Consider the following 23,876-nt stretch of genomic DNA (forward strand, 5'->3'; position numbering starts at 1 on the left):
GTGCTAGTGAAACTCTCATCGAACATCCACCACTCTCTTACCTAAACTGGATTCACTTTCTTCTATACTTCCCAGTAACATTCTATCTACATTAGATTTGCCTTACAAACTTTTGATTTCTATTAGCCACTCAGAAAATATGTCATTTTGTCTCAGAAATCAAAGGAACCAAGAGCTCCTCCACTCTGAGTTCGTTCTTTCCCCCAGAAATCTGTTGGACCATGAGATTTCCAATTTATTGAGAAAACTACACATAAACACACAACACAAATGTTTGTAAAAAGGCTTTGGAAGCTAATCTCTGCTGCAGTTGGGATATGAAATACATAGAGCTAGACAAGACAATGAACACCAATTGAACATTCACATCCTCAAAGGCTTTTTTGGCTTATATCAGATTCCTGTAAGGAGTTCAGAATCCTTGTTTTTGCACTGAATCTCATTAAAAGCCATAGTGTTTCTTCTCCAATTTCATCATGAAGTTAAAACAGACACAACCCCCGAACCCCCCAGATTAAAATTTTCACCCTTGTAAACCCAAGATTTCCGCATTTTCCTTTTACTAAATATATTTGCATGTGTATACTTGTGTGTGAAAATATTTACAATAGAAGCATGTGTTTTCAACTGAAACAATTATTTGTTAAGTTTTGCAAATCATGTTTATCACACAGTATCTGAAAATAGAAGATTGCAAAGGAACACTAAAGAATATTAAATTCCCAAATCTGGACTTAATGATTGCTGTTGAAGTGGATACTGGAACCAATTACTCTATATAGCAAACAAAACACTCTCTAATCTCAGAAATGTCATATCTGACACTCTTATCTATCATTATTGTTAAAGCAAGACTGGTGCCAAGGACCTAACTTAAATCTCAGTACCTGCAGCTTTTAGTGTGGATAGATTCTTTCTTTTTTTTTTTTTTTCTTTTCTCCTCTATGTAATGAGAAATTCTGGTGGCTGTTCAAATGGAACAGGTCTCTAAGCTCACCTGGAAACATTAATCTTCTGGACATACTGCATAAACCACTAATCTCACGCCTGTCATTTAAAATGAGGAAGGGAGTACAAGGAGAGATGAAAGATGCAGGCAGATTTTTAAAGCCTTACCATTGCTATTTTAATTCAAAAATAAATAAGATCCCTAAATCTTACACTGCAAAACCCAAAAATGTCCAGAGAAAAACGATGGTCTGAATGATCCCTCTGAATAAAAATTAACATGATTCAACACATTGCTTCACAATACTGTCTCCTAATCTTTTGCTTCTTCATGTTCAGCTCCTTATCAGACACTGCTGTTAGCATCATGACATACTGGTTTTGCTTGGAAGCCAAGCCAAAGATACAAAGCCTTAAAAATATTTATGCTGGCCTGATATACATTGACCCAACAGCCTACAGGCAGCTGTGTAAACCTGTGCTCCGCTGTAACCTCAGTCTTACAGTCCTTTCCCATGATGAGTGATTCTTCTTATGAATCTTATAAGCAGTTATAATTGCATACTTGAAAATTTTTTTTACCTATTTTCCAAGCAATTAGGTCAGAATGGAAAAGCAGTGGTCTTGTAAGAAAGGAGAAGACTTTGGATGACAGTTTAAGCTCTCAGTGTTAGTGTAACCTTCCATTCAAGTCAGTCAGATTTAGGTTACTTTTTCACCATTCAACCATGTATTGTATAAATCAGATCACTAGACTTTTTTGTTTGTTTGTTTATTTGTTTTTTGTTTGGTTTTTTTTTGTTTTGTTTTGTTTTGTTTTTTTTTTATCTCAGGGAAGTAGACTCTTAGGAAACTCTAGTAAGAAAGAAGAAGGTTTTCATCTTTTACATTTGTCTCTTGCTCATTCATGTGATCACTGTCAATCCAAGCTGCTTTATTTTAGGGAAAAGGAAAAAGTACATCTAGCAACTCAGCCTCCTAGGGATTCAGGATGTTGTGGCCTGTAATGGAGGTGTTCCAAAAGTGACAATGGGAAATTCCATCTGATTCAGCAAGGTTTGCAGCTGTATTTATGAAAAAGAAGTGTTATACATAGTATGGTTGTGTGCTTGAGTACACAACATTGTGTTATCTGTAGTGTCCACTCAGTTCACTCCATGCATTGCTGTCTAAGCAGCAGCTGTGTCCCTTTCCTAGCTCATTCTCCTTTTATACAGTGATCCACAAAGACATTAAAATAACATTGGGAAACAATAAATTGTAGTACATTTCATTCAGTATTTTATTCTATGCCATTCACTAGGACACTGAGTCACTCCCATAAAGACTCCAGGATAAATAATGACAATTAATCCTTTCTGTGTGCACACCGTGTTCTTTATTTTTCTTTTACATTGCAGAAGTCTTTTTTTTATTTCCTCTCTGTCTCCCATTTTAAAGAATTCTAAAGGCTGATCTTATTAGAAAAAAAATCATGAACCAGAACATGGAAATGCTTCTCAGCTGAAGCTCATATAAGTGGATTCTGGTCAAGATCAAGTATCAGTTACCCACCAGAAATGCAGTACTCACTTCAAGGTATTCCCAAGTTCTCATGTGGGAGGGATGCAACACTGTTTGGAGTGTATTAATGTTTTTTTCAGCACAGTTTTCCATTTAATTTTGTCTGGTAATAGAAGCTGTTATAACTGTTGTTCTGTTTGCAGCAAGTAACACAGAAAGATCTATATCTGCTTTACATGCATTCAAATACTTAGTCCAGTATTTGACACCTCCCTTGAAAACAGTGCTCAAACCTGCTGCGCTTAAGAGATCGCAGCTCCTCAAATCCTGATCAGATATTGAAAGTCTATAATCCCTCTTTCCAAGATGTGCAAAATAAACTTGCCCACAGAATAATTAATATCTGGCTGTACTCTACAAATTAAAAACTGTGTGTTTTGTTTCTCTGATACCTGTTGCAGTTTGGGAACATGGGTCATACAGTTGAGTGGGAAGGACTATGCCCGAAGGAAGACAAAACTTGCTTGAAGATGACAGTGGCTCAGTTTTGGGTTCAACAGGTTTTTCAGGATATGCTACTCCTGGTGACACATGCCCCCAAGGACAGTCATGATGGATGGTGCACAGCACATTTTTGACTGCTAGGATGCCAGCAAAAACTGAAATGGTATTGCTGCCATGTCAGAACAATGAGTGAGGGCAGGTGTGGCAGGGATTAGTATTGTCATTGACACAGACTTCAGCTGTCAGAGAGGGATACAGTCTGTTGTATAGTAGAAAGGGAATAGGAGGGCAAATGAATTAAGAGCATCCCATTAAGGATATGAATATTCCACTCAGGTCTCACAATATTCATAAACTGGGTACAGCCTGCTTTACTTCTGCCTCTGATTGCTTCTCAGGCAGCGTACATATGACTCTGTGAGTTAACTGTGTGTTTTCTGGCACATGTGACAGCGTATCACAGCAGCATGGATGCAAGAATTATCTAGCCTGGCACAGACATACCCTAGGATTCTAAGGATGAAACTGAGGTCTTGATTTTCACAGAGTAGTATAATGAAGTTTTATGGTGCGTGCGTGCAATCTTGCATTTACAAATACCCGAATGTATTTTTCATGCATTATCGAGAGAGCTAATTGTTGGAGCATTTGAGTATGGAAAGCCACACCCATAGCAGATTATCAGGTTCCGAGTTTTTTAATCTAGGAAAGGTTTTAGCTATCACATCTTTAGCTAATTTCAATTTTATTATTTTTAAAATGAGAGAAATAGTAAAAAAGGAATCAGTGTACAAAAAGCAGAAGACACTGGGAAAGCTACCATGTTAGAGGTGTAAATATACTTAATGTAGCAAGATTTTAAACATTAATATTTTAAATTTTAAATAAGAATTTGGCAAAATTTTGCAGTTTTATAGAATGCAGAATAGTATGGGAGATTTTAATAGTCTTTGCTATTGCTTGTTCTACTAAAAGTTAAGTTTGAAACTCTCTGCTGATATAGGAAGAGAGGTGAATCACAGGTCTTTTGCTCATGTAGTCACTTCTATAGTTCAGTCACTGACATCCCAGTAATGAAAGGAATTTGTTCAAAGGTCAGATGCAGTTTTCATTTGTATGTCTCAGAAAACACACCTCAGCACCAATTTTTAGGGTTTAATATTAGTTAAATATACAGTGTTTGATTTTTTATATAAAATAATAAAATCTTTTACTCTACTCTTTAATAGGTATATTTATGTTTGTTTAGTCATGAAATTATGTCAAAAGACAGTATTTTATGCAACAATAGAAAGCATGCAGTATTAAATCTCTGTACTGTGAATAGAGGTGGGAAGCCAAAGATCCACACTTCTATCAAACAGGCAATGGTGAAGGCATAGCATTGCTAACCAGCTGGTAGCATAGCCTAAGAACTCCATTTTGGGAAAAATTCTTTTGGTTATTAATCTAGGTATCAATTTATGCACCAGTATTAAAAAAAAACCAAACTAACAACAAATAACCAAACAGAATCATAGAACCAGTTATATTTTGAGAGGAGCTCAGTTTTGTTTACTTTCAAAATTCATCTGTTTTATACCTATTTCTCTTACACACATACACCTACAAAAGTCAGCACCCTTCATTTAATTTTTTATCCCAACAACAGGACTAGTTGCATGCAATCACTCCTGAAAAATCGGCCTTTCCTCTTAGGAAGCTACATAAAAGCTAAGCTTTCTTTAAGGCAATCCAGATTGTGAAGACCAAACACGTTTGACAGTCTACCATGGAGGACCTGTGTAATCAAATTCGGGGTAGAGAATAAAGGCAACTAACCAAAGGTGCTGTTTTAATTTAGCTTCCAGTCCACCCTGTCAGTAAGAAGGACATCCATGGAGTTGCTCCTGCTGTCCATTTCTGAACCTCATAGCAGTACCCTTCAGTTTTCTGGGATATGTGAAAGGTGTAATAGGGTTTTGTTCCTATAACCATGTCCAACCACTTGACTGTATTCACATCACAAAATCACAGAGTATTCTGAGCTGGAAAGGATGCACAAGGATCATCAAGTCCAACTCTTAAGTGAATGGATCATACAGGGATCGAAAATATTTTGTGCTTTTGAATTTAGGTTCTCCTACAGCAATGGAGAGAGAGATGGAGACCGTTTCTTCCTTCTTTCAGCTCTAACTAACTCCACTGAGATTAAATGGGCTATTGTTCCTATTTGAATTATTATTATTTTTTTTTGATTATGATTGAATCAAGAACAGATTTCAGAAAAGAAAATAAAATTTCTAAACAGTTTGGAAAGCAAATGGCCATTAGGATTAGGGTTTTACTAAACAACAATGAGGAGTCTAGCTTTTTGCATAGTTTCTTTAAATTTCTCATTTAGATGTAATTTCTTGCAACTGCATTGTGCACTCTCTGCCATTTTAACTAGGATTTAACTAGGACAAAGGAAGACTTTATTACCTTTCTTCTGTGAAAGTATTGAAAAAAAGCTCACTGCAGTTCAGGGCTCTTAACCTATGACATATATGACTCTTCCTGACATTTTGAAAAAGATTTGAAACAAGATAATAAACTGAAGGCCTGGTGAACAGAAGATTAAAAAGGAAAAGTAGGGAACCACTAGGTACTTTTTCCCTTCTAATCATGAGCCTGTTGCTGACAGCGGTTATTTTCTTCATCTTAACACCACTGGTCTCTAAATTCCCTTATAAATGTACTTTTACTTCATCTGTAACCTTAGATAATAATTGTTAACACAGTGACCAAAAGAAAGGATAGAGTCCTCCCAAAGACACCCAGAAAGCAATAAAAATACCAAGCTATAGGTGTGCATTTGAGAAATCACAGATATTAATACTGTAAAAGCTGAAGAGAAAATCCATTTGGCACAGGGAGCGTGGGCTGTGAAGCATGTCATTTTGTTATACTAGAAACAGAATTAGTTCAAAAGAAGAGAACTGGTTCTTCATTTATTTCTAATATCTAAAATGCTTGTACCTGTGAAATTGAAATTTAGCTAAGAGAGTTTTGCTGTTCCTTGGTTTTATCGAGTTTAGGCATTTATTCTTGTATTAATACTTCTGCTTAAAGAAACAGTAATCAGCTAAAGGATGACTGTGTGTAGAGTTGTAAGACTGACACACAATTAAGAATGTTATTACTTTAACTGCCAATAAAGAGGGAAAACACCCAGCATTTTGACAGTGATATAAAGGCTGTAATGGTGGTGGGAAGAGACAGAGACTGTCAAGACAAAGAGGCATTTCAAATGCAGACTAATCCACTCTATTGTATGCACAAATTAATAAATATGACAAAAATTACCTAGGTCTTACATGATCTAAAATATCATGTTTCATGAACATAAAAATGTCCTTTATGTGTTTTGCATATTTTTGGTCTTATCAAATGAACAAATTTAGGAATGCTATGCTAAATCAGAAAGAGTAATTGTACCCATATACTCCAGTGATCACCTCTTTCTGCCATCTGAGCAATAAAGTGGTGTATCAAGAAGAAGAAAATACAGTGAATTATCATACGTGCTCTAGAAACTCCATAAAAGCAAACAAGAAGGAGCTGTAAACAATCTGTTTAAACAAACTGTCTGTGACAGTGAGAAATACCACAAGAACAAAGAAAAGAATAAAATATATCATCATCATGGCTAGGCTTCACGAACGAAGATTTGGGAAAGGCTCTATCCACATTTGATACAGGCACGCTGGTGGCTAATAAGACCAATACGAGATAGACATGTCCAATTGCAAAAGGCACAGCAGAAGGACTCCTTAGGTGGCATGTTCTGCAAGACACGATTCTTTCTGTGCTGTCTTTTCTCCTCGAGAGTGATTCTGCGTGCTTTCTCAAAGGAGGCAGCAGCGTTATAGATGGACCACAAGAACAAAGAAAGGAATAAAATATAAATATTTTTATTATTGAGCTATATCCAACGGCTCTAGTATAGCATCTATGAATAGACAACACAACCTCATGCTGTGACAAATTGCCTCAGCAACTTAGATACAAAAAAAAAAAGTTTTACTTTTTCAAGTGTTAAAGCATGGATTTCACAGCTTAGTGATCAGTAATGCACTATATTTGACCAGTGTCACTTTTTTCTAAATGTCGCCTTTTCATACTCTGACTCTGCACCCAGTCCTGTCAGACCCATTTACATGATGTTTAGGCTGAGCTCTGGGCATATTCCTCCTGACTTCATGGATGCCCCCTGTGCTATGACTTAGCACATTTACTAGCCGATCTCTCTTAGTATCCTGCAAGATAAAGACATTGACATACAAAACCCAAACATGACTTATGTCATGGATTATATATTGCCTTGTAATTTTCTGACAGTAAATGGATAATTACTTAAGGTAGTCTTGAACATGTTTCTACTGAAGATACCAAGATTTAAAAATAGTTGTCTAAAGGCATCCAATAATTGCATCTTTTAGTTTGTATATAGCAATGATATTTAAATATTTTTTCCAATCTTGATTTAAAAATGTTTACATGTGAATTAATTTTCCCATGTTTAGCAGCTGCATTTGTGCATATTTTACTAGCTACAAATGCAGCAGATTTATATCCATCTCTGATTCCTATTCAATATATAGAAAAGCAAAATGAAGATGTAGGAAAATATCTCTTGTCTCTCTAAAAATAGTTTCATAAGGGTGAACACTTACCTTCGTATACCACCAATAAGACCATCAACAAAGTATGTAAATTTTAAATAACTAAGTGCTCAGATGATTTTTGCAGGAAATTATTGTTATTAATTTTGTGCAAATTGCCTGAAAAAGTATTGCTCAGAAAAAAGAAGCCAACAGACTAGGACTGTCAAGATTGTCTATATAAAAGGCTTTGACTAGTGAGTTCTCATCTGTAATTATTGCTTCCATATTCAAGTCCTCCCCATTAACAGCAGCAATCAATGACAGAGTGTATATATGGTGTTTGAAGGATCCAATTTGTCATTTACTGCTGTAACATTAAAACACATTATGGCTAGGTATTCAGGATAATCCAAAACTAACTCTAGCAATGGCAGAAGTGGTAATGTAGGCAGAACTCGGAATGTAGGCAGAACTCGGCCTTTTAGCCATTGTATTACACAAAGCTCTTGCTGCAGGTACTAAGTGGCATAGTTTACAACAGGGAAAAATTGAAAGAAATTTGTTATAAATAATATGTTTGTTACGCTCATATATTAAATATATATCTCCTACCATTAAGAGTCACGTAGCATATTGCTGCTCCAGTACTTTTCTTAACTACTTTCACTTGCAAGAACATCAAAAAAGCAAATTTTAGTATTTTTTTTCCCTAATAAAAATGTTTTAATACAATGTAAAAACAAGGGAAATAAAAAGTGGTAAGAATTTCTCATAATTGCAAAATCATGTTCCTGAGAAAAAGCCAGAATCAATGAAATGTATGAAGTGTTGACTGTGAGAAATTTGTCACAGCATGTGAAAATATTCTATTGATAGATTCTGCCCTAAGGAAAACTTGATTTTGTAAAATTATTCTAACAGAAAAGGATGGCAAACAATTTGCAATACACAGCAACCTACCCTTTTAAAGCAAATAACTTGAAGAAAGTCATAGCGCTGTTAATTTCTTTGTCAAAACTGGTTAATCTGATTTCAAATTTCTAGCATGGCAGTTAATTAAAAATGTTGCACTTTTATCTCTCAACACAAATTGTTATGCTAAACGAGATATCCACCTTCTGATCACAGAAATAACAATGGTATGGTACAGACAGGAAAAAGCCTTTTCATAGTTTACCTCCCATGCTGGTGTCAAATTGTATGAGTAATTATGGTGTTATTTCTAAGCAATTTGGATCTCTGCTGGTAGGATTAAGCAAGCCAGAGGGATCTTCTGAGGCCATCAATACAACACTGACTAAAGGCAGAGCTCATTGGAAAAGGAAATCTGTGATCTGTGGGATCCATGGGAGCCTTCGCCAACTCCCACCTGGGAACTGAGAATAACACTTCCCCCTCTCCCACCTAAGTTATGGAGTGATGCCTAGGTCTTATTTTCTCTTCTTTCTCCTTCCTCTTACATGACTGTAATACTTCCCAGCAGTGTAGTGAAGTTCTCCAAGGAGGAATCAAATAGTCTTTCAGACCCTGGGACAAGGCATAGCAAATTCTGATATAATTTATATCACCTGTCTGTTAACACTGGTGAACTGGTAAACACTTTTCTCCTGACACAGAGACTCCTTTACCTCAAATGAACTTTTCAGAGAAACTGTCAACATGACCCAGAAAAACTTCTGTTCTCAGACCTACACTGGAACTCCAGAGAAGGAGAATATTTGTTCAGAAAGAGCAACTGAGCATATCTGCTTGGAGAACCTATAGGGGATTTTTTTTCTTCTGTATGGGGTGTGTTTATCACAGGTGGCTATGTTCAAATGGGAAAAATTGCATTAGCCTGGAAGCACATGGCTCATGATAAACACCTTGTACAGGGATTCAGATGATAAATACTGTCAGCACATATCTGCTACAATGGGGATATCTCCTTAAGCCTCAGCCAGCAATCAGTGTAGTTCTGATATAGAGGGATTAATATATTCACAGGATTTTGTACCAGACAGTGTAATGAGAAATAGCATGAACTGGGAAAGAAGTCAGCTATAGAACAGTGATATATATAAATAAATAAATAAATAAATAAATAAATATATTTTTTAAAGAAGTATACAGCAAGAAGAACATTTCTGATCTTACTTCGAATTAATAAAGAACACGTATTTTGCTTTTAAAATAATCTAAAATTTCATACAAATCTCTGTAAATCTGAAAACACTTTTAACAATCTACAGTGGTCATTCTCAAACTTTGTTTACCTCTAACCTCTGAGGTGCCAGATTGCTGAGCAGCCTTGATGCTAACCAATTTACCACTGAGCACTGCATGCGGGCTGAGAGAATTGGGCTTGTTTAACCTGGAAAACAGATGGTTTAGAGGCGACCTAATTGAGGCCTTTGAGTATCTAAAGGGAGCCTACAAGAAAGCCTGTAGCAATAAGACAAGCTGTAATGGCTTCAAACTGAGAGACAGTAGCTTTAGATTAGATATTAGGAAGAAACTCTTTACTCTGAGGGTGGTGAGTCACTGGAACAGGTTGACCAAAGAAGTTGTGGATGACTCATCCCTGGAAGTGTTCAAGACCAGACTGGATGGAGCTCTGAGCAACCTGATCTAGTGGAATGTGTCCTTGCCCATGGCAGGGAGGTTGGAACTGGATGATCTTTAAGGTCCCTTCCAACCAAAACAACTCTGTTATTCTACCTCTAGCTGCAGAGATTTCATGCTTAACAATTTAAAAATATTATTACCTATAACCATTTTTTTTGAAGCAGAGAAGAGTTAAACTGTGTTTATGTGAATGTTTATCATCTGGATTAGCCTTTGGGTTTTTTGGCTAATGCTGCTGGGTTTAGCACATGAACTTCAGTGACACTCATGGCCCTGGGAGTTTTCAGATCTGCCAGACATCTGCATTCTTAAATTAAGGGGTTAATAGTTATATTTCATTGAGAAACTTAATAGCAACACTTATCAGGAAAACACACAATATTACATTCCTTAAAGGAGTTTAAAATCCAGATTTTTGAAGAAACATATTTCTTCTGTGCATGAGCAGAAGTAGTATCTGGCTAAGGCCACTTTGCATGCAGTTTTGATTAAAACATGCATCAAGCTAATTACTCTTTCACACAGGGACATTCCAAGCTTATTAATGTCCTTGTTTAATACTCTCTACTTTTCTGGCTAGAATTAATCAATGATCAAAATAACTAACCACCTTTGTGGCAAATAAATTTCTACAGCTGTGGAAATGAAACAGGTGTGACTGACATGTATTCTTAGCTGATCTTTTGTCATGGGACTGCAGTCTTATTTTTCATTCAAGGACCTTGCCAGTAGTTATACATCACAAGATAAGGCTACAATTAGTGTGTCAAGGGAAAATAAAAAATCTCGTTATGTACCAAACCTGAACAATATTGTTGCACTCATAAGGAAAGAAAAGTCCTAGAAGGATTAGTCCATGTATGTTGATGAAATCAGGGAGCATTAATTAGATACGCATTATTTAAGACTGTGTAGCAGCCTAACATGCCATAAAATTAAGGACATGACAAATAGCAAGTTGATTGCACATCGGGAAAAAAATCTGATGAAGTTGTGGTCCATAATTACCAAATCCCTTCAGAGTAAGACTTTTTAAAGCCTTATAAGTATCACCTGAATTACTGAAGTAGTTTTGAAATCATTCCACTGGGGAAATTACTTTAATTTGATCAAAGACATATAGGAGATATAGCTATCTTTAGTATTTTTGGATTCATTGCAACCTGCTGAGTTTCCAGCAGTTTGAGCTATATTTCAGATAGAGAATCCTTGCAGACAGAGCTACAAGCTGAAGAGGAACACAGCAGAAGTAATATAGATTTATGTATTTCATTACGTCAGCTTTTGTTGTTCCAATTCTGTGAAGTTTTTTTGCTACATAAAGAGAAAAAGTGGACACTGTGTAAATTACCCTCAAATCGTCTAAGTGAGGACAGTGATACAGCTGCAAGTGTGTGATCTCCTACCAAGGAAAAAAACAGGATGTGTTTTTTTTTTCCAAGACTGGATTCAACTTTGTTTTTGCAGAGATAAGAGGGGAACTGTTACTTCTCCAGAATGAAAGTTTCTGGCCACAATAGCATAATGTTTCACTACAGCATGGAACTGAGCTCCATTTTCTCTCTTCTCCCCCAGTTCTTTCCTTTTCCTTATCTATGTCTTACTTGTAAGACCTAGGATAACAAATACAAATTAATACATAAAAGTTCAAATAATATTTAATTATACAGAATAGTTTTAAGAAATAAGTAACAAATGTATTCTTTCTAGTATAACTAGAATCAGTTTGTTACTAAGAGAGTGAAAACCACAATTGAGGTATGTGTCTTGAGGTATATATCTTACTGAACATATAGAAAAGTTGAGAATGATGCAATTGAAGGGGAGGGATCCAGGATGAGACTTCCTCTGATTCTGAGCCTCATCTTTAATCAGCTTGTTCTACCACCAACTTTGATCATTAAGAGTTTGGATTCAAATCCAGAGATCACAGCCTCAGAAAATATTTTATTTATATAACCTACAATTGTGGGCCTCTCTATAGGCCCTTTCAATGAGCTTTATTATTATTATTGGTGTTATTTTTAATAAGTTAGTAAGGACAACAAAAGAATTTCTCTAGTTTCTAGAACTTTGGTTCATCATTGGAAAAAATCCTTCAATAAATCATATTGACTCTGCCAGGAAAACATTAAATGGAAAATCACTAGTACTGTTTGAGTCTAGTATCTCCATCAAAAGGCCACTAATATTCTTTTAAAAAATTTTCACCTTGATCAGATGGTATTAAATCCTTTGAACTTTAGTGCAGACATGAACACTGTCATAAACCATTTTGTTATTATCTCATATTTTTTAGAGCCCAGACCACCATGTTAATGCACTGTCATATGAAATGTTAAATTACATTAATGTCCTAATGTTTCTGAATAATTTATGTTTAGAAAATTTATATTATAATAGTGAGAAGTGTGAGTGTATTCCAAATGTGTTATAGCTTCCCTTAAAAAAACTCCACTTATTGCAGGGTTTAAAAATTGGCTGCTTAATTTGCATTTGCTTGAAGCACAGCAAAATATGTCACTATTAAAAAGCAAAAACCAACATTTTTTTTTCCTTTAATAAATGTATTTTAAACTGATTTGGCTGGTGGCCTTTCAGAACTGAGAGAATGAATATTTTTCTGCTGTTTTTCAATGTCTGTCTGATACAACACATATAAAACTGACTTGCAAAGTTTCTTTCACCTCTATTAGGTGAAGAGAGAGCAAACTGGCAGACAGATCTCTGAAGATTCAGTTATTGTCTGAAAACCATCTATGCCTATTAAAAAACATCAGTCTTTTTTAGAGTCCATTTTTAAGGTCTGACTATATAATTTCCCAAGAAGGATTGCCTAAAATATTGTGTCCCTTAATATACTAATTCAATAATTCTCTTTTTGCAATTAAATAAGTTGACTGCAAACTATATAAATGGAACTTATCTTCTGCTGATGTGTATGACAAGATATTTACCTGGTCTAAATTAAAGGATCCAGGTATGCTTTTGAACACAAGACATAGTTACTTTCTTGCCAGCATCCCAGTTCCCTGCTTGGGAGAACTCGTGACATCCTCACTTTTGCCCATTACTAAACTCTGCTCTTCAGAGAGGAAAAATTGAGTATGTATTTGGGTGAGACCACAGTGTGCTTACCTAACCTATATTCTGTAGAGAAATTACTTCAGAAATCACACTGGCTTAATGTGTATTTGTATCTACATGTATGAACAATAATAACTTGAAAGACTGTTTACATACAAAGTAGACCTGCACGTCTTAAAAAGCCACAGGTAGGAAAATAAGATTACTTGTGAGAATAAAGTACATTTTGAAGGTGCAACACCTAAGTCTCTAATAACTCCAAAACATTAATGTTTAATGGTTGATTGTATTAATTTTTGTCAGAAAACTGCTACAGCAAAGGATGGTAAATTGGACACTTTTATAGCAGTTTCAACAGATGCTCCAACCAAGCAGCTGAAGAAACAGAATATAAAGACATTCACTTGTAAGACATTCTTTCAAATCAGAGTTAAATCCCAAAGGAAACACTCCTGGGGCATTTTATATGGTTGTTTTATATAACTGAGGTATGAAGGACAACATAATCGTCACTCTTTTCTAAGTAATAAAGCCTTGTTTCAATGCTATGTCAGTCAATGTGAATTTTGCCACTGATTTCGGTATTGCATGACCAAAACTTTTGTAATCAATAAAACAAAAACAGAGCTTGGAGGAGATGTTCAAAGGCATAAAATACTGCTAAAAGCCTACTTGCTGGACTGACTTTTAACAGAGGTTATCTGGAAAATTTTCACTGGACATTTTTCACTTCTGATCTCTGATACATGTCCCAGATTCTGCAGTGTAGTTAATAGCTGTGTTAAAACTTCAGTGAGTTCTAAATAAATAATTACTGAATGGAAGCAGTAAAAGGAGGCTAGAAGGTGACACCTAGACCCAGCTTTATGACAGACCCGGGGGTGAACCAAAATCAGCAATAGAATTGCCTTTGGAAACCATTCATAAGACAGATACCAGCAATTTGGAGAACAATGTCTTGTAGTTAAAGAATTACAGTTGGATGATTTTCTAAGGCAATTTCTAACTCACCAGGGTCAAAAGAAGGTTTATAATACAATATACATACTTTATTTATTTATCGTGAAAATCAGCCCTAAGCAAACTTTATTTTGTGGGAAAACAAACAAAATAAAAGAATAGTTTCTAGAGATGACCACAATCTTCTGCAAAAGACAGTGTAGAAGAGATTTCATCTTAGTTACAAGGAGAGACAGAGAAATCTATAAGCATAATCTACAACACGAACTGGCAAGACAACCTATTTTTCAGAGTGTCTAACACACTAATAACCAAAAAAAAAAGAAAAAAAAAGAAGAAAAAAGAAGAAAGGAGAGGAAAATAGAAAGTTAAGGCCAAAAAAGTGAGTTTTTCAGAAACAAAAATTTGACACTGAATGCTCCATAGATAGGAACTAGAGTCTAAATGTGAGCTAGAGTCTTATGTGCTCACAGTCTTCATTGTTATGTGATTTTAATGCACCTGAAACCCCTGTTCCTTTTGGAAAGTGCATGGAGGGAGGAGGGGGAATATTTCCAAAGTAATATCCAGAAACGTTTCTGGATTTTACTGTTAAAGAATCTAAAAGATATAACTGCTGAAAAAGTGCTGGACTTGGTGTATCATTTTGGTCTTGGAACCAGAAAATATCCTTTTAATGGTTTATCAGACTTTAGATAATAATTTGAGGTATTTGAAAGGTATTTTTTAAAGCTTTATACCTTTTTTCCTTGTGAAGGTGTCACTATGTACATACTGTGCTTGGTCTTATCACTGGTTATGAAAAGAGGGAGAGACAAAGACTGATGTTAAGACCTGTACTGGAGATCAGATGGAGGTTTTCTTTCTTGTGCTGTCCCTACAAAGAAAGTACCTTAAAGGCAACAACAAAAAAAAATCAGGTCAGCTTTGAAAACAAAAAAAAAGATGTGTGCTTAAAATCAGGACTTGTGCTGCTTATATGCAGTCATGCAAGTCTTTTGTTTTTTAAAAGAAGTCAAAACTTTATATGAAAATAAGCAACAGCAGATTTTCATCTTAAGAGAACAGATTCTCTATGCTCTGAATCTCTCAAGGATTTTTCCCATTTTTCTGAGGAGACAGGTGGGTGGCAGTTCTACAGCAGTGTACAGAGACCTTATTAGAAGAAGCCTAGATTTCCCTCAAGATTTCCAGAAATTTATAGATTTTAGACAATTTATGACAATAATACTCTCTTCAACTTGCATATGAACTCTAGTGTTTGAATAGGTACTTTGCAATCACGTTGATAGTACTTTGAAAGAGACTTTAAAAGTAGATAAGCAATCTAGATTCAAAATCCAAGTGATGGGGAAGAGAAATTGCAAATTCTTTAAGTAATATATGACTGATTACACTCAGATAATGTATATCTTAAATTGGCCTGCAGTAATCTAAATTTAGGTTCTAACAACTGGACTTATGTTTGCTCAATTTAAGAGCCAGAATTGTTTTTTTATATAGATTAGTTTAGACTATGATTATCTTCAACCTGTTGATTGTTATTTTAATGGACTTCACTTTTTAAAACTATTATTGGTTTTCCCAGATGTCTGGTCATTACCGGAGTGTAGTCACATAGATCTTAAATTTTGATTCCTTATAGAAGACTAACCAACATACAGTAAGTACCATTTCAGTAATGATAAATGGTGATATTAATGAACATAGCAGCTTTCTATATGTAACAGGATTCTGTGTACATTAAAACCAGTAGTACATTTATATTTCTGATACCTTCTTAGCTTTCCATGACTTTTCAAATACAAACTTTCAATGGTATGGTACATTAACTTGCTAATTCCTCTAATATACTTGAAATCACATAATCCAAATTACATTATTTGCATATGTTCATCTTTTTTAATAATTACCTTTTTATGATCCTTAAAAATAGCAGATGCATTTTTATGAGATGTCCCTAGCTTTCCACTTATTCTCTTCTGTTGAATTGCTGCATATTGTCTCCTATTCTTATGCAAAAGAAAGAAACCCCTCTGAAAATTTAAACCATAATCTTTTAATGAAGCCAAAGCTATTATTAAGTATTTTTGCTGCCCCAGATTTCTCCTCCACAAAACTGAAGTGACTGGCTGAGTTTCTTTGTTATGTTCTCCACTTGCATTTCAGATATTCTGACTTCTGCTCTCAGAAATTTTTTAAAGTCACTTCTGAATCTGGACCTGTACTGTTTATTCCTTTGTCTCCCCTTTTCAAGATAGATTGTAAGTTTTTGATTTGTCAATCTTTCTCTACATTTTCAGTATTTTCTCTACAGGGACAAAAATTCTACTCTTCTTCCTGAGGCAGACTCCTACGGACCAGTGGGAAGCATCATGTGACTGTTGAGTTTGGTCAGACTATTAGTCTCTCAAAAGATGCATTCTGAGACAGTTATCTTTCAATATTTTTTATTTATTTGTACAATTTAGAAGCAGAAAAAAATCATGCCTACTTTATAAGTCTACATGGATAGTTGAAAAAGTGTCAAAGAAAAAATTCTAGCTCATTTGCACTGCATGCTTCACTGAGGGACATATGTCTTCAGTTTTACTGTTTAGTAACATGGGAATAATAAACATGAATAATTTCAAATATACCAACCATCTTCTTAATTCCCTTCAAAACTATGAGAAGAATGCTTCCAACTCTGAAGTCCCTGACTTATTGAGTAGCAATGACAGTTGTTATTTGTATAAAGATGTTATCCATGCAATGTGAATATTCAATGATATTTGTGTTCCTGCAGATCATAGATTTCTTCTTGCTTGGCCTTATTACTGATATACTTAAATGCACTGAATTTTACTCCCTCAGAAGGTATGCAGCAATAGGAATATTCTAAGGCTATTCCAGGATAGCTTTACATGAAGGAAGCTGTCTCTATAACATGCTGAATAGATATTCCCTAGTTGTCTGAGTCTCTGATGTTTTAAGGAAAGAGGCAGAGTTTTCTTATATGTATCTGGGTCAGTAACTACACTTGTTTTCCCCAGTGAGATTTGGTTTTCCAGTCACTTTACCTCCTAGCACACACTATATTAAAGACTGCAATTGAGCAGCAACAGCCTCGGTACTGAGGTCTTTACTGCCCTTAGAGGCAAAAAGAAGATGGAAGTAATCATAGGCTGATCAAACTGTAATATAACACAACTCAACAGATGCCAGAATTTTTAAGCCTGAAAGCGATTATTCTATCTGTAAGGGGGACAAAGAAGATAAGAACAGTAAATCCATGATGAAAAGATGGCAAGTGGGACCTTATCAATGAAAGAAAATATAGCAGGCAATGCAATAGATCAAAGAATGCAGATAGGACAAAATACTCCTTCAAACTGGAATTTCACAGAATTTCTCATCAGATGTTATCAGTATACAGAAAATTCTTTCTCCAGCAAGACAAGGATTCTTTAAAAACATACATCAGATGTCACTTGTGGACAACACATCACTAAATACAGCACACTAACTTTCTGCACCAACCACATGAACTCTATATGCAGCAGCTACTTGCATAACTTTTGAAAATAATTTGGTTTACATTCATTTTACTATAACTTATTTAATCCTTTAATAAATGTACATGTGCCTTACTACATCACTCTGTATGCAGGGAAACCTAGCACTGATCAACCAAAATTGGGGGTTGAGGACAAAGAAACATAATCCATAGAGGTAAAGCTGTGACACATTTCCTATGAGGAGAGAGAAATTGCCAGAATAAAAGAGGGTAGAATGTCTTCCCTCTCATTATTCCTTAAAAAAAAATAAAAGTCATGAAATATGACCAGTCATCTGTTGGTTTAAAAGAAGCAGAACCTTCACAAGATCTGGTTACTTAAAAAAGATACCATTCACAGCATACCAGTATAAAAAAATGAGCAATAACTATTTCAGCTAGGCAAACTGTCATATATATAAAAGGAAACAGATATTTTACAGGGAACTGGTATTCAAGCTATGGCAAAAGTCATTAATGCATTTGGAGCATGATTTCAGGGACATTCAGTGTTGACAGGATTCTTCATATTGTCACGAACAAGTTTGGGAAGTCACCTTGGAAAATTAACACCTTGGAATGGGACAGGATCTGTAGCCGCACTTACAATAACTGTTGACTTTATTGATGGTTTCCAATATTCAGAAGTAACTGCTTTTTGCCTCAGTTGCCATTGTGCTCTGATTGTCATTGCTGACGTGCAGGAAAGATCCCATGACACTGAAAATGTGAAGCTGAAGAAAGTGAAAGATAGGTCCTATTTTTTCCCCCTAATTTTTCCATTTTTGCCCTTACTTTCCAAACCCCAGTTCAGGTGAGTAGCAGGGAAGTCCCACACCAACCTCTGCACTCCAGGCAGCACTGCCATCTCCTCCTGGGTGTTGCTGCACACCTTCCTCAAAACACCACACTAGTCCTTACTCTCTCTTTATCCTCTTGTAGTTATTCTGAGTCAAATTTTAGTGTTAGAATGAAGAAATATTAAGGATCATCTTTTAATTCTTTTCATACACAGTCCTCCACAAGGTGGTGGAGATTTAACTTGTCAAGCTACAGAAACCATGAGTAATGAAGAATAATGAGAATTTCCTAAAGCTGATTTAGAGGTAAGTAAATATTTTCCAATCTTATTGTCTTCAAGAATAGTAGCCTGCCTTGACTTCTGTAACAGTGAAGTCTACAAGGAAGACTCCAATGAAAAATGGAATGTCTGCTACTTGCTTCTTGAGAGAAGGCTTGGAGATATGGCATCTCCATGAAGAAACTGTAAATAACTACATCTCCATGCAGAAGACCCACATGTGCACTACAGCTTACCACAATTCTTTTTCTGAGCCTTCTCCTCAGCAACTGCAGCCCCAAAGCAGGACAGTCTAAGATTCAAACCTTTTATTTCAGAAAAGCTCCATCATCACACATTTAAGAGTCTTTCAGTGTTTGTAAAATTGCAGTTGTTACAATGGTTTCCCCTCAGTCAGTCATTATGTCCATGCAATGAAATGAGAAACTAGTCTATCAGCTAGATCCTGAATCAAGCATCCTGAAGGATCAAGCATTCTATAATCTTTGTGTGCACAGAAATGTATGCATGGAGACTGTGTCTGTATCTGTAGGTAGATACAGAAAGTCAAACAGAAACAGTCTTAATCTGAATTTTGCTTGCTTCGTGACACAAGTTTTACAATTTTCTGTGATAGTTAATTTAATTTCTCATAAATTACAACAGTTATGGAATAAATAAAATATGTTTTGTACTTAATATGAACACCACTTTGACTGGAATCTAAATCAAAGTTACAATAGAAGCTAAACATTAAGGTTAGTTTTGAATTTAGAAGACTTATGTATGATGTTGTAGCTAAAAAGATATAAAGGAAACCTCCATCCTATTCTTACAGACAGGTAAATAGACCCATTTTTTTCATATGTTCACAGAATCTCAGAATAGGCTGAATTGAAAGGGACCCACAAGGATTATCAAGTCCACTTCTTGGCCCTGCACAGGACAACCTCAAGACTCACACCATGTTCCTGAGAGTATTGTCCAAACGCCTCTCGAGCTCTGTCAGTCTTGGTGCTGTGACCACTTCCCTGGGGAGCCTGTTCCAGTGCCCAACCACTCTCTGGGTGAAGAACATTTTTCTAATATCCAACCTAAACCTCCCCTGACACAACTTCAGGCCATTCCCTCAGGTCCTGTCACCACAGAGAAGAGATCAGTGCCTGCCCCTCCTCTTCCCCACACAAGGATGTTGTAACTGCAATGAGATCTTCCTTCAGTCTCCTCCTCTCTAGGCTGAACAGAACAAGTGACCTCAGCTGCTCCTCATACGGCTTCCCCTCTAGACCCTTAACTGTCTTTGTTGCCCTCCTTTGGACACTTTTTAAAGGCTTAATATCTTTATTATATTGTAGTGTACAATACTGCACACAATGTTCAAGGTGAGGCAGCACCAGTGCAGAGCAGAGCAGGACAATCACCCTCTAGCAACAGTTTTGTACCTGGGACAGAAATTGGAAATGGGGATTACTTATATTTTGTGTTAGAAAAATGTCATCATGTCTTTACTTTTTCTATCCTTCTCTCCAATCTGACGTGCTTTTAAATTAAGTACAGAATGTATTTATACCTTTTTTAAAACATTAAAAAAAGGGTTAAGAAAGCAATGGCTATAATACTCTGAAGTGTGTATGAAATCCAAAAGCAGAAATTCAATGAAAAGTAAAAGCCACAAAGCTCACTTTCATTTTATGCCACAGGTTCAACTGTGGTAATGAGAGGTAGTGAGGAGATATAAGCCTCAAGGTTTACCTCACAGACACTGGAAATTATATACCAAATATTTTTTATTATTACTTATTAAGGGCCACCAGAAATGCATGGAAAATGTAGTACCTGCTTACTGTTTAATTGCAGCTGCTACCATAATCCCTTATATTTCAGAATAACAATTGCTTAGATGAAATCTATCCTTCAAAAAGCCTTTGAATGATATAAGCCGGAGCAATGTCAAATTACTTAATTGTTTGGTTTTTAAGGTCTTTGCAATTGCTAGTTAGCAAAGAGGTATTAATGAAGCATTCACATACACAGTATTGGTACCTATATATGTATAATATATACACCTTTATATATATAATATATCACATATATAATATTGAGACATTTTATAGTTTTGGATCTTAAAACAAGTGATAGTTCTAAAACCAGAAAACATTGCAACAACCATCCTCATAATTACAAATTTGAGTCTGATCATGTTTCATTCTTTTTTTTTACCTCTAGACAAATCACAGATTTTCCTTGGAGTCAGCAGGGGTGAAAGGCAGGTTGTCTTCATAAAAGCATCCTTAGAAGCATCCTGTGCTGTTTTCATGAATGACTGTATTCTTGTAACAAAAACCTAACTCAGCTAACCAGGCACAAATTTTCTTATTGTACATCATAAGCAGGCTTGGACAAGAGAGATTGCAAGAATGCAGCTGGCTATAGAAAGAGTTCCCTGTTTACATAATAAAGATGAAGTAATTAATATGTTAAAATGAGCTAGATTAATTATAATTTGCCTGTATATGAATAATTTTCTTTCATTGCTGCTATGGGAACAAAATTTATGATAATTTATTTTATTGAATGTGAGGCAGATGATGGATTTCCGTTGCAGAGATTTTAGCAGAGATCTGTCCTGCCAAACTTTCTACATTCAGCACATCCATTTCTTTTAATCAAGACAAAGTGAAAGACATCTATACAGATTCCTCTATAAGGATCAGAAACTGAGTTCAGTGATATAGCTGTATATATCCCTCTGAAAAACAACAATGTTCTTGTCCAAATGAAGTCCAAACTTATCTGCTTTTGAATTGATATTCCCCCCCCTCTGTTCTCTCCCTGAAAACACACAGTGCCTATATGGTATTTTTCTTAGAGGAATGTCTTTTTTGTCAGGTGCTTAACTGGGAAATCATGCATTTAGAAGCCAGTGAATTTTCAGGGCTGGAATGCTTTAAATACACAGCAGAGACACATGTATGCTTCCCTTCCCATCTCCCCACCTACCTCCTCCCCAGTTTCTGTAGTTTAAGCAAACTACTTAATTCTGAAAGTTATGATGGAGGAAAATAAAATAGCCACCCTTAAAGTTCTGGTATCACTGGCTCCCTAATGTGAACCACATAAAAAGTCCACCAAGGGAAAGCATGTCAACCCTGTCAAATCAAAGGCTACAGCTAGCCAGTCATTAAAGCCTGAATAAAGGGCTCTTCTGAACTAAACTTATATTCAATCTTTATTTCTTTGTTGATATCATAAAGCTTTCTGAGGGTTTCCATAGTAACAAGTGAGCTAATTTTTGTAATTTTTTTTTTCATTTTAAAGTTCTTGTATGCATTTAATACACAGATATGGTGGGATAGTTGGCATGGAATACTGTTTCTGCTTTCCTGGTAAAATTCAACCAGAGCAGGGTAAAGTATATCATGTTTTCAATGAAATCGAGATTTATTCTCCCTTCTCTGCAAGAAAATTAAAAAACCTTTACAATTTACTTACATCTTTGGTTTCTGCGCTTGCTCTTGTACATAGTCATTCTGAAGAAATTCCACTTTCTATGAAATTATTGCCTTGATCACAGACAAAAGAGATCGTGCTTCTGCTTTGCAGAGAGTCAGTTGCTCACTGACAGAGGGTAACCAGCAATCTCTCAGAGAAAGGCAGGGTAATACCATTCTCCTGAAATCCAGGGGAGATGTTGCTGGCTCTAACTATTTTCTCTGTACAAATCTAAGAGACAAAGCATATTTATTTACATATTTTTTTTCAAAATAATTTCATACCAGCTAATAAAATCCAGAAAACATAATGAATGATGTAATCAGATGAAGTGGGGAAATGTGCTATTCGATGATCTGACATCAAGATTACCTGAAAAATCCCTGACATAACCAAAATTGTATAAATGACTTTATAAACTAATAAAAACTAACTTTTTATTTGAGAGGTCTTAGAATTATGCATATGAGGACATTAAAATATTTTGGGCTACATTTTCAAGCAAAATTACTATTAAAAGAAAATTAACACATGTTAATCAATTAAATCCTGACTGCAGGTATGAGCTCATGAATAGAGTATTCAGGAAATAACATATAACATGTAATTAATGTTTTTCATGCCTATGTTTACTTCTGCATTACCCTTCAGTGATTTAATTTGGGAAAGGTTATTTAAGCAACAATCTGCTGACAGCTCATTTTTAAAGCGACTCCATTTTCCGCTAGTCTGTTGAATCACAAGGTCATGGAGAAAAAGTGGCAGCATTGTATGATCTTCCATACATATCACCATTTCAAAGAATCCAGATATCTTCCTAATGGGAGCGGGGGAAAGGGGAAGACATTTTTGCCATGCTGGGGAGATAACATTCAAGAAGATGCCAGTAGCAGTTGTGGAGCTGACAAGAAGTGGAAATTCCAGGTCATTCAGCAATAAATCTGCCTTTAATAAAATTGTGTGAAAGTATTTCTTAATGTTTTAGGAAATTCATGTTTTAAGGTGACTGTTTTGAGATATTGATCCCAGATACCACAAACATAGAAGTGCTGAAGGAATAGAGCCAAAGTATAGTGACTGAAATGTCTTAAAAACTGATAATAATACCCTTGCTGTTGTTTAAAATGCATGGTTGGACAGCAGCTGTCTAAACTACTCAAAGAAATCAAAAGCTAATATCTTTGGCTTACATAATGAAAAATAACATCTGATGTCTATGGATCATTCATGTTTCAGTCAAAGACATGACCAATTTGCAATATTAATCTAAAAACATTGGCCTACAGTTATTTTCCTGATGCAAAACAATTAAAAGAAATTAAAAGGAATGTCTCTCTCAATCTGCCTACCCTAAATTTTTACTTTTTCTATATTTTTTCCCTCTCAGATATATCAATATATTTTTATATCTCCAATATAATCATGTGTAGCTTTGTGCACCATTTAATTCTCCTTTCAGTTGTTTGGTATTCACATGTCCTCACATTGACACCTCTGGCTATTGAAGTGAAATCTTTACTTTATACTGGCTCTATTAATCTGAATTCCT

The 23,876-nt window shown here is 35.5% G+C and overlaps 1 protein-coding gene across 8 annotated transcripts in view; it reads right to left on the bottom strand.

Annotated features, from left to right (window-relative positions):
* The window catches only part of RALYL (RALY RNA binding protein like), a 373,182-nt gene that overhangs the window by 87,335 nt on the left and 261,971 nt on the right, over positions 1-23,876 (bottom strand). The window contains exon 1 of one of the 8 annotated variants that reach the window (XM_008929742.2): positions 22,328-22,441. The exons of the other annotated variants lie outside the window; for them this stretch is intronic. Within the exon in view, the coding sequence (XP_008927990.1) occupies positions 22,328-22,364 (37 nt within the window). The 5' untranslated portion in view covers positions 22,365-22,441. Of the gene's footprint in view, positions 1-22,327; positions 22,442-23,876 lie in introns of those variants that run through there. 8 annotated transcript variants of the gene reach the window in all.

The sequence above is a fragment of the Manacus vitellinus genome, unplaced genomic scaffold, assembly GCF_001715985.3.
Source record: "Manacus vitellinus isolate BGI_N305 unplaced genomic scaffold, ASM171598v3 scaffold_1_pilon, whole genome shotgun sequence".
NCBI lineage: Eukaryota > Metazoa > Chordata > Aves > Passeriformes > Pipridae > Manacus > Manacus vitellinus.